This window comes from Moschus berezovskii, chromosome 8 (genome assembly GCF_049115385.1).
Source record: "Moschus berezovskii isolate FMDL1 chromosome 8, NW_MosBer_1.0, whole genome shotgun sequence".
Classification (NCBI taxonomy): Eukaryota; Metazoa; Chordata; class Mammalia; order Artiodactyla; family Moschidae; genus Moschus; species Moschus berezovskii.
In genome coordinates, this window is record NC_142467.1 from 95,810,996 (window position 1) to 95,823,082 (window position 12,087).

The window sequence follows — 12,087 nt, forward strand, 5'->3', positions numbered from 1 at the left end:
AGACTCTTGAGAGTCCCTTATACTGCAAGGAGATCCAACCAGTCCATTCTAAAGGAGATCAGTCCTGGGTGTTCATTGGAGGGACTGATGCTAAAGCTGAAACTGCAATACTTTGGCCACCTCATGCGACGAGTTGACTCACTGGAAAAGACTCTGATGCTGGGAAAGGTTGGGGGCGGGAGGAGAAGGGGACGCCGGAGAATGAGATGGCTGGATGGCATCACCGACTCTGTGGACATGAATTTGAGTGTACTCCGGGAGTTGGTGATGGACAGGGAGGCCTGGCGTGCTGTGATTCATGGGGTCGCGGAGAGTCAGACACGACTGAGCGACTGAACTGAACTGAATAATGAGCGATGTTGAGCATTTTTTCATGTGTTTGTTAGCCATCTGTGTGTCTTCTTTGGAGAAATGTCTGTTTAGGTCTGTTACCCACTATTTGATTTGGTTATTTGTTTTTCTGGTATTGAGTTGTATGAGCTGCTTCTATATTTTGGAAATTAATCCTTTGTCAGTTGTTTCATTTGCTATTATTTTCTCCCATTCTGAGGGTTGTCTTTTCACCTTGCTTATAGTTTCCTTTGCTATGCAAAAGTTTTTAAGTTTAATCAGGTCCCATTTGTTTACTTTTGTTTTTATTTCCATTACCCTAGAAGGCGGGTCATAGAGGATCTTGCTTTGATTCATGTCTTCGAGTGTTCTGCCTATGTTTTCCTCTAAGAGTTTTATAGCTTCTGGTCTTACATTTAGGTCTTTAATCCATTTTGAGTTTATCTTTGTATATGGTGTTAGGAAGTGTTTTAATTTCATTTTTTTACATGTAGCTGTCCAGTTTTCCCAGCACTATTTATTAAAGAGGCTGTCTTGGCACCATTGTATATTCTTGCCTCCTTTGTCAAAAATTAGGTACCCATAGGTGCATGGGTTTATTTCCGGGACTTCTATTTGTTCCATTGGTCTGTTTCTGTTTCTGTGCCAATACCATATGGTCTTGATGACTGTAGCTTAGTAGTATAATCTGAAGTCAGGAAAGTTGATTCCTCCAGCTCCAGTCTTCTTTCTCAAGACTGCTTTGGCTATTTGGGGTCTTTTGTGTTTCCATAAGAATTGTGTAATTTTTTGTTCTAGTTCTGTGAAAAATGTCAATTAGAATTTGATAGGAATCACATTGAATCTGTAGATTGCATTTGGTAGTATAGTCATTTTCACAATATTGATTCTTCCTACCCAGGAACATGGAATATCTCTCCATCTGCTTATGTGATCTTTGATTCTTTCATTATTGTCTTATAACTTTCTGTGTAACAGTTCATTTGTTTTCTTATGTAAGTTTATTCCTATATATTTAATTCTTTTTGTTGCAATAGTGAATGGGATTGATTCCTTAATTTCTCTTTCCAATTTTTCATTGTTAGTGTATAGAAGTGCAAGTGATTTTTGTGTATTGATTTTGTATCCTGCAACTTTAATAAATTCACTGATTAACTCTAGTAATTTTCTGACATGCATCTAATTTTTTAAAATGCATTTCAGAGTAAGTTGCAGCCTTCAGTTGACAGTCTCTGTTTCTGTATTTAAAAAAAAAAACCTGCTGTTCTCTTTAGTTTCTCATTAGAATACTAGAAGATGGTCCCACAGTAGCTGTTACAAAACCGCCAATTCTCCTTGAGAAACACTAGAGATAAAGACATATAAGTTCCTATTTCTGTTTTCATTTTGTCATGATGGCTCGAAGTCTCTTTTTGCCTTTGAGTGGTAAGTCGTTAAAATATTTTATTCTCTTTTAAGAAAAACAGATGTTGTATATTAATGTATATATGGAATCTAGAAAAAAGGCACTGATGAATCTATTTGCAGGGCAGGTGCAGACACAGGCACAGAGAATGGACTTGCGGACACAGGGAAGGCAGGGGGCAGGGAGGCAAGAAGTAGGTGAGACAAATTGAGAAATAGCATTGAAACATACACATTATATGTGTAAAATAGATAGCTAGTGGGGAGATGCTGTATAACACAGAAAATGCAACTCAGTGCTCTGTGACAACATCGAGGGGTCGACTGGGGTGGGGGGCAGTGGGGGTGAAGTTCAAGAGACAGGTGACACAAGTATACTTATGGCTGATGCACATTGTTGTATGGCAGAAGCCAACACAACACTATAAAGCAAGTATCCTCCAATTAAGAATAATTTTAAAAAATTAATAACAAATTAAAAAATATATTTTATTCTCTTTAAGTGGAAACAGCAAGGACACTTGAACTCTCATACTTTATCTTGTTTTCAACACTGTGGCTTGGGCAGGGGGTATCCAACTGGTTTGCTCTATTAAACCATGGCTGAGGTATGTCTCCTATGGAAATACCTGGAGGAATTAAGATGGGGCACTTCAAAATGATTTCATCAGGCAATGGGGCTCTTCAAAGCTTGTAATCTCTTATACTCCGTTATACAAGGATAGGATCAAACTGAGCTTCTGGGGTTGTTGCTGTGCTGTGCTCAGTCGTGTCCTACTCTTTGCACTCCCATGGACAGAGGAGCCTGGCGGGCTACAGTCCACTGGATTTTCCAGGCAAGAATATTGGAGCAGATTGCCGTTTCCTTCTCCAGATCTTTGCCACCTTGTCTCCTGCAACTCCTGCATTGGCAGGCAGATTCTTTACCACCGACCCAACTGGGAAGCCCTTGCAAAACATGACTCTCATGTAAGAATGGATTCTTTCGTGTCAGGGCCAGGTTTTTGGCGTGGAAAGCTGTCCCATGCTCATTTTTCTTCCTGAAACTGAGTTGGATTCTTCTGGATCTATTTGCTTAGTAAGAGCCAGAATTTCCGTACTTGGGTCCTCTAGGTCTCCGAGCTGACCACTGTCGAAGCATTCAAATTGCTTGTAAATTTACTGAGCATGCAAATTGCTCGTAAAATTGCAGTGTTGCTCTTTCAGTATGAACGTACCTTGATGGGAACTAAAAATTGATGAGTATCTTTCTTGTTTCAGAGAAATCACATTTGCTTCCTGCTGCTAATTTTGGAAGCCCCAACATGTATTTTATAAAACATATTGAAATTGCTCCTCATTCCATGCTACATGTGTTTTTGTTTTACTAAAAATACCGAGAGGACTTCTAGAATTACATGGTTTAAGTTACTTGCCCACGATAAACTCATTTAATTGTCCAAGTCCTGTGACTTTCTTTTTTTGACCACACTGGGAAACACAGGATCTTAGTTCCCGGACCAGGAATCCAATCCAGCCCCTCAGTAGCGAAAGCGCGGAATCCTAACCACTGAACAGTCAGGGAATTCCCCTACTCCTTTGACTTTTATGAAACACGTGTCCAGTGAGAAAACCTAATTTTTGTATTATTTTCAAACAGAATAAACTGCCAATGAATGTTAACTTCAACAACTGATGAAGCCACATTTTGCTACCTATATGACTATTTAGGGGCTTCCTTGGTGGTTCAGACGGTAAAGAATCTGCCTGCAATTCAGGCAGCCCAGGTTTCATCACTGGGTCATGACAATCCCCCGGAGAAGGAAATGACAATCCTCTTCAGTATTCTTGCCTGGAAAATCCCATGGACAGAAGAACCTGGTGGGCTATAGTCCACGAGGTCGCAAAGACTGAGCGACTAACACTTTTGCTTTGCTTTCTCTCATATACTTATAAAAGGCATTAAAGTAAATATTTGTCAGTATTATTCAGCTTTCTAAATTTTCCCCTGTTTCATCCATTATTATCCTTGACATCTCAAAAATATTTTTATGAGTCTGTGAATGTTTGTTGACCATGATCAACTGAGTTTTAGCTCTCAACGACCAGTCTCTAGAGGGCCAAAATTTTGTTGAATGTGCTCAGTGTGTTTAGAGAAAGTATTCAAGAGCTTTCTGGGGGAGGAAAGTAAAGTCAGCCTCAACAGATTCAGGCCACCAGAAAGTATTTAAAAAATTAAACTCCCCTTTTGTTTTCTCCCCCAGGACTTTCCTGCTTAATTTTCTTTCTGAATATTCCTAACTCATCATTTCAAGGTATGTGGGTGATGGGCAGAATGAATCTGGAATAGTTTGTGTAGCCTGTGTTTCTACAGATGTTTCTATTTTGTTGTTGGTTTGTTTTTTTGTTTTTTTTTTTGGCCACACCCCGAGGCATGTGGGACCCTAGTTCCCTGACCAGGGATCAAACCCATAGCCCCTGCACTGGAAGGTGGAATCTTAACCACTGGACTGCCAGGAGAGTCCCTATAGATGTTTCTTTACAACGCAGTTTGAGGATAAGCAGAACAACTTTTGCTCTCCCCAAATTCAGACTTAAAAAGAAAAATATGGAAATGGTAAGCATTTGCTCAAACTCATGTGACTCTCCAAGTAATTCTAGCCTTCACCGTTTTTCCTACCACGCTATATTTAAGATACTTAAAAAGAAATAGCTTTATTGGCTCATTCTTACTGTGTAACTGAGGCTATTTACACAAAGAATCCACAAAAGTCAAGAGAACAATTATATAGAAATAATGAAGAGAAAACTATTCTTTTTACTATGCGTGCCTGCTAAGTCTCGTCAGTTGTGTCTGACTCTTTTCGACCTTATGGATTGTACTCTGCCAGGCTCCCCTGTCCGTGGGATTCTCCAGGCAAGAATACTGGAGTGGGCTGCTATGCCCTCCTCCAGGGGATCTTCCTGACCCAGGGATCGAATCTGTGTCTCCTGTGGCTTCCTCATTGCAGGCAGATTCTTTAACGCTGAGCCACAATCCATAGGATTGCAAAGAGTTGGACATTACTAAGCAACTAAGCACATCACACTGGGGAAGCCCTCTTTTTAACATGGTGTATATATTTATGCTCTTTTATCTACATATATCTATAAATAAATATACACCTATGCTAATATATTTCTATATAGCTATGCCTATATACGTGTGTATATATATATACACCTGTATGTACTTATTTACCTATATATAAATTTATATATTTATATATATATTTATTTATAAGTGCCTATTTATGGGCTTCCCTGATGGCTCAGTGGTAAAGAATCTGCCTGCAGTGCAGGAGACACAGGTTTGATCCTTGGGTCGGGAAGATCCCCTGGAATAGGAAATGTCACCCCACTCCAGTATTCTTGCCTGGAGAATCCCATGGACAGGGTAGCCTAGTGGGCTACAGTCCATAGGGTTGCAAAGAGTTGGACAACTGAGAATGTTGTACCTATTTACTTATTTATATAGTTATTTTAAAAGTATATATTAATATAAACATAGACAAATAGGTATATATTTAAGTATATATACATACATAGGTATAGACATTTATAAATATATATTATATACATAAATAAGTAAATATGTGTATATTTAAACACATGAGTCACAGTAAAAAGAGTGATCATCTTTTATTATTTCCAATTAATTTTTGTGGGTTCTTTGTGAAAATAGCCTATGTATGTTAAATAGTATGAACATAAATATAAACATGCATTTACATACATAAATAGGTAAATAGATATAGATACAGACCAAGATTTGATAAATGCAGATATGACTGCTGCTGCTGCTGCTGCTAAGTCACTTCAGTCGTGTCCGACTCTGTGTGACCCCATAGACGGCAGCCAACCAGGCTCCCCCGTCCCTGGGATTCTCCAGGCAAGAACACTGGAGTGGGTTGCCATTTCCTTCTCCAATGTGTGAAAGTGAAAAGTGAAAGTGAAGTCGCTCAGTCGTGTCCGACTAGTAGCGACCCCATGGACTGCAGCCCACCAGGCTCCCCTGTCCATGCGATTTTCTAGGCAAGAGTACTGGAGTGGCTTGCCATTGCCTTCTCCACAGATATGACTATGTATGTATTATTCACAAATGCAGTCACAGTTTATGTGTTTTACAATATGCTTTTATTTCACCTAATACATGCTGAATATCTCTTGTCAATCAGACATAGCATTCCATTTTGCTAATATACCACAGTTTATTGATCCATTTTCCTGTTAATGGACTCCTGATTTTCTGAGGGTTGACTATGATGAAAAGGGCTGCTGTGAAGCCTATTGAACAAAGACTTCATGTACAAGTCTTTCTGTGGACATATGCTCTCATTTTTCTTGGGGGAATTTCTCTAAGAGGAATCACTGGAACATAGGATGACCAAATATGTAGAATTATTTTCTTCATCTTGTAAATGAGGAAATGAAAGCAAAAAATTAAGAAAATGCAATCTAGCTTGGGAAACTGCAAATTAAAAATCATGAGGCTTTCCTGGTGCTCCAATGGTTATAACTCTATGTTTTCACTGCAAGGGGCATGGATTTGATCCCTATTCTGGGAACTAAGGTCCCGCATGCTGTGCCTCCTGCCCAATAAAAAAAAGTAGTAAGGGAGTATTATCTTCATGAATATTTAGTGGGATATTGCCTTGAGACATTAACTTTTTAAGATTATATTAAAAATTTTTTTTTGGCTATCCTGGGTCTTTGATGCTGCACGGGCTTTTCTCTAGTTTTGGAGAGCAGAGGCTACTCTCTAGCTGTGGTGTGCAGGCTTCTCATTGTGGTGGCCTCTCTTGTTATCGAGCATGGATACTAGGGCACTTAGACTTCAGTACTTGCAGCACATGGGTTCTGTAGTTGTGGCAAATGGGCTCACTTGCTCCAAGGCATGTGGGATCTTCCTGGACCAGGAATCGAACCCACGTCTTCTGAACTGGCAGATGGATTCTTTACCACTGAGCCACCAGGGAAGCCCCTAAGATTACATTTTGAACTCAGGGATGATCACTCTGTCTCCCTGTTCACTCTTGCCTACCATTCCATGCCAAGGTGGTCTCCATCTCATGGCTTGTCCCACTGCTCAAGAAAACCTTCTGCTAGAGACTTCCCTGGCTGTCCAGTGGTTAAGACTCCATACTTTCAACACAAAGGACCCGGGTTCAATCTCCAGTTGGGGAACTAAGATCCCACATGCCATGTGGCAGGGCCAGAAAAAAAAAAACAAAAAACTACCTTCTGCTAGATTTTCTCATACTTAGTCATCTCAGCCACACTTGCCCTGGTCATCCTACAGAATTTCTCTTCCTGACCCTCTCTTAGCCTCTGGCTTCTTTTTTTCAAATTTATTTTTAATTGGAGGATAATTGCCTTATGGTATTGTGTTAATTTCTGCCATACATCAATATGAATCAGCTATCAGTTCAGTTCAGTTGCTCAGTGTCCAATTCTTTGAGACCCCATGAATGCAATGTGCCAGGCTTCCCTGTTTATCACCAACTCCTGGAGTGTGCTCACACTCATGGGTGTACATATGTCCCCTTCCTCTTGAACCTCCCTCCCACCTCCCACCCCATCCCACCCCTTTAGGTTGTCACAGAGCACTGGGTTTGAGCTTCATGCTTCATACAGTGAAATTTTCACTGACCATCTAATTTTACATACGGCAATGTATGTTTCAATGCTACTTTCTCAACTCGTCCCACCTCGGACTTCTTCCTATGGTTGTTCAGTTGCTAAGTCGTGTCTGACTCTTTGTGGCCCCATGGGCTGCAGCACACCAGACTTCCCTGTCCTTCACCATCTCCTGGAGTTTGCTCAAACTCATGTCCATTGAGTTGGTGATATCCTCCAACCATCTCATTCTCTGTCACCCCCTTCTCCTCTTGCCCTCAGTCTGGTTTCTTATATCTATTTGCAATCCTTTCCATATGGGATAATTTGTTCCCTTGTCCCCTCATAAAAATATAAGCTCTTGTGGAACCAGGACCTGGAGTGCTTTCATTAACTGGTGGGTAAGAGAATGGTAAATCAAGTGCTGGGAACCTAAGGAGTACTCCGTAGTGAACTGAATGCCTGCATAACAGGATAGTGACATGGACTGAACTCACTCATTTGACCTTTGATGGATCCTTAATCACAGATGTAGATGAATGCCTGGATACCCGGGCCTGTCCTTCGAAAGCCACCTGCATTAACACTGTGGAAAGCTACTTTTGCACCTGTAAATCCGGATATGAATCAAGCAACGGCAAGAGACGTTTTAATCATTCTGGAGTGAGGTGCATAGGTGAGTGTTATTTCAGTAAGAACATTCTAGAAAAAAAGTAGGTCTACTCATCCCTCCTATTGAGAGATTGGACCCAAATTTTGATAATAACTGATCAAATCAATGGCTTTGATAGTGGAGACCTATGTGCTAGGCATGAAAAACAATTTTTTGTTGAATAGCATTAAAGAGCCCTTAAATTCTTTAGCTCAAGGATCTTTTTGTTTAGACTGCATAGTCTTTGGATCTAAGTACTAAGGAAGAAGGAATGTTACCAGGGATGTTTAAAAGGGGTTTGTCCTCAATTTGGAATATTTTAAAGTCCGTATTAATAAACGGTTGGCAGACATGTATAACCTAATGAGTTTTTCTCCTTTGGAAATGTTGTTGTTCAGTTGCTAAGTCATGTCTTACTCTTTGCAACCCCATGAACTGCAGCGTGCCAGGCTTCCCTATCTTTCACTATCTCCCAGAGTTTGCTCAAATTCGTGTGCATTGAGTTGGTTCTGCTATCTGTCTCCTCCTCTGCTGCCCTCTTCTTCTTTAGCCTTCAACCTTTCCCAGCATCAGGGTCTTTTTCAATGAGTTAGCTCTTCATTTCAGGGGGGCAAAGTATTTGAGCTTCAGCCTTAGCATCAGTCCTTCCAATGAATATTCAGGACTGACTTCCTTTAGAACTGATTGATTTGATCTCGTTGCTGTCTAAGGGACTCTCAAGAGTCTTCTCCAGTGTCATAATTTGAAGGCATCAATTCTTCAGTGCATGGTCTTCTTCATGGTCCAACTCTCACATTCGTATACAACTACTGGAAAAATCATAGCTTTGACTATACAGACCTTTGTTGGCATTGGCAAAATGATGTCTCTGCTTTTTAATATGCTGTCTAGATTTGTCATAGCTTTCCTTCCAAGGAGCAAGTTTCCTAATACACTAAATTTAAAAAAAAATGGAGCTCACACAAAATTTTATTACTACCATTTTGCATTTTGGGGTTTCAAAAAACTGTTAGCACTTACATTTGTGTTTATAGCAAAAAATTAATGAAAAGGTTATAAAGATTTGTGCATGGGAATTTGTTTTCATTATATGTTCTAACATGTTATTGCTTCGGTTTAGAAAGTAGTTTTTAGAAAGTGTTTTATAAGAACTGAACTTCTAAAACACACTAGTGATTTTTTAAATGCTGTTCCTGATTTTTTCAAATGGCAAAATCAACTCATTTTAAAAAGTTGTTTGTATATTTATTTTTTAGGTAGAAAGAAATTTTCTCAGGAGTAGGATTATGGAATCATATGATAACTCTATTTTTATTTTTTTAAGTACGCCACGCTGTTCTCCATAGTGGCTGTATCAATTTACATTCCTACCAACAATGTAGGAGGGTTCCCTTCTCTCCACACCCTCTTCAGAACGAATTGCTTGTAGAATCTGAACATAAGAATACCAACTGTGCCCAAGACACAGAGAATGTGGACTCATCGAAAAGTCATCTTAGTTCTCCCATTGTTTTCTGCACAGAGGAGTTCTGTGTATGCTGTTACTCAGTCACTCGCTGGCCCCATGGACTGTAGCCCACCAGGTTCCTCTTGTCCATAAAACTTTCCAGGCAAGAATACGGAAGTGGATTACCATTTTCCTCCCCAAGGGATCTTCCTGACCTGGGGATCAAACCCACATCTCTTGCGTCTCCTGCCTTGGCAAGTAGCTTCTTTACCACTAGCACCACCTGGGAAGCCCAATGAGTTCCATTGTTTTCTAAATCTCACCCCACTCTTTCCTCTGGGAATTTATTGAATGGTATTTTCATATTCTCTTACACTTTGTCACTTCCTCTGAGACATATTTTCTAAACTCATACTTTAAAAATCTACTCATCACTCTCTGTTCCTTTTACTGTTTTTTAAACAATAAATAAATAAATATGTATGTTAAGTTAGTGTTAGTCACTCCTTCATCTCCAACTCTGCAACACCATGGACTATAGCCCACCAGGCTCCTCTGTCCATGGGATTTCCCAGGCAAGAATACTAGAATGGGTTGACATTTCCTTCTCCAAGGGATATTCCCAACCCAGAGACAGAGCTTGGAGGCAGGCTCTGCAGGCAGATTCATTATAGTCTGAGCAACCAGGGAAGCCCATATTAAACTATTTTTAAAAGTAATATGTATTAAACTATTTTTAAGTGAAAAAAAAATGTTTGAAGTATTTATTGTTTTTCAGTCACTAAGTTGTGTCCAACTCTGCAACCCCATGGACTGTAGCACGCCAGGCTTTCCCGTCTTTAACTATCTCCCAGAATTTGCTCAGATTCATGTCCATTGAGTCAGTGATGCTATCTAACCATCTCATCTAACTGATTATTCTACTCTTATTTTCCTTGCTTGTAGTTACCCTTCATTAACATGGCTTCCCTGGTGACTCAGACAGTAAATAATCTACCTTCCTGGCATCATCCTCATGGATGGACTCCAACACTAGAAAAAAGAAATGTTTTATATACTCCAATAAAAGTTGATTTTAAAAAAGGAAAATAAACATGAGTAATCCTGTTCACTGCTCTGATACTGGCTGACCATCTCGGTTGGGTTGGCACTTAGTGGTTTTCTATAGGCAAAACTTTCAAGTGTATATTGAGACAGCCTTGAGCAAATCAAGGTGCGTGCCTTGAAATGCACAGACTGTGACCTGTGTGTGGTGGACATGCCACAAGTGTGGCATGAAGAAGTGAATTCATGGAGCCTTGAGTGACCCCATGGAGCCCTGTCACTGAATAATTCACTCTTTTTTTTATTTATTTATTTTACAATATTATATTGGTTGGTTTTGCCATGCATTGACATGAATCCGCCCCAGGTGTACATGAGTTCCTCCTCCCGAACCCCCCTCCCACCTCCCTCCTCCCCTTATCCTCCCTCTGGGTCATCCCCGCACACCAGCCCCGAGCATCCTGTAACATGCATCGACCCTGAACTGGCTATTCATTTCACATATGATAATATACATGTTTCAGTGCCATTCTCCCAAACCATCCCACCCTCACCCTGTCCCACAGAGTCCCAAAGACTGTTCTATACATCTGTGTCTCTTTTGCTGTCTCGTATACAGGGTTATCATTTGCATCTTTCTAAATTCCATATATATGTGTTAGTATATTGTATTGGTGTTTTTCTTTCTGGCTTACTTCACTCTGTACAATAGGCTCTGGTTTCATCCACCTCATTAGAACTGGTTCAAATGCATTCTTTTTAATGGCTGAGTAATACTCCATTGTGTATATGTACCAAAGCTTTCTTATCCATTCATCTGCAGATGGACATCTAGGTTGCTTCCATGTCCTGGCTATTATAAACAGTGCTGCAATGAACATTGGAGTACATGTGTCTCTTTCAATTCTGGTTTCCTCGGTGTGTATGCCCAGGAGTGCGATTGCTGGATCGTATGGCAGTTCTATTTCCGGTTTTTTGAGGAATCTCCACACTGTTCTCCATAGTGGCTGTACTAGTTTGCATTCCCACCAACAGTGTAAGAGGGTTCCCTTCTCTCCACACCCTCTCCAGCATTTATTGCATGTAGACTTTTGGATAGCAGCCATTCTGACTGGTGTGAAATGGTATCTCATTGTGGTTTTGATTTGCATTTCTCTGATTATGAGGGATGTTGAGCATTTTTTCATGTGTTTGTTAGCCATCTTTATGTCTTCTTTGGAGAAATGTCTGTTTAGTTCTTTAGCCCATTTCTTGATTGGGTCATTTATTTTTCTGGAATTGAGCTGCAGGAGCTGCTTGTATATTTTGGAGATTAATCCTTTATCAGTTGCTTCATTTGCTATTATTTTCTCCCATTCTGAAGGCTGTCTTTTCACCTTGCTTATAGTTTCCTTTGCTGTGAAGAAGCTTTTGTTTTTAATTAGGTCCAATTTGTTTATTTTTGTTTTTATTTCCAATATTCTGGGAGGTGGGTCTTGGAGGATCCTGCTGTGTTTTATGTCAGAGAGTGTTTTGCCTACGTTCTCCTCTAGGAGTTTTATAGTATCTGGTCTTACATTTAGCTCTCTAATCC

The 12,087-nt window shown here is 40.1% G+C and overlaps 1 protein-coding gene across 1 annotated transcript in view; it reads left to right on the forward strand.

The window, feature by feature from the left end:
- The first annotated feature begins 1,703 nt into the window (after positions 1-1,703).
- The window catches only part of LOC129558853 (adhesion G protein-coupled receptor E3-like), a 46,015-nt gene continuing 35,631 nt past the window's right edge, over positions 1,704-12,087 (forward strand). The window contains exons 1-3 of the mRNA XM_088838937.1: positions 1,704-1,755; positions 3,978-4,028; positions 7,901-8,047. Coding sequence (XP_088695063.1) covers positions 1,722-1,755; positions 3,978-4,028; positions 7,901-8,047 — 232 coding nt within the window. The 5' untranslated portion in view covers positions 1,704-1,721. The remainder of the gene's footprint in view (positions 1,756-3,977; positions 4,029-7,900; positions 8,048-12,087) is intronic.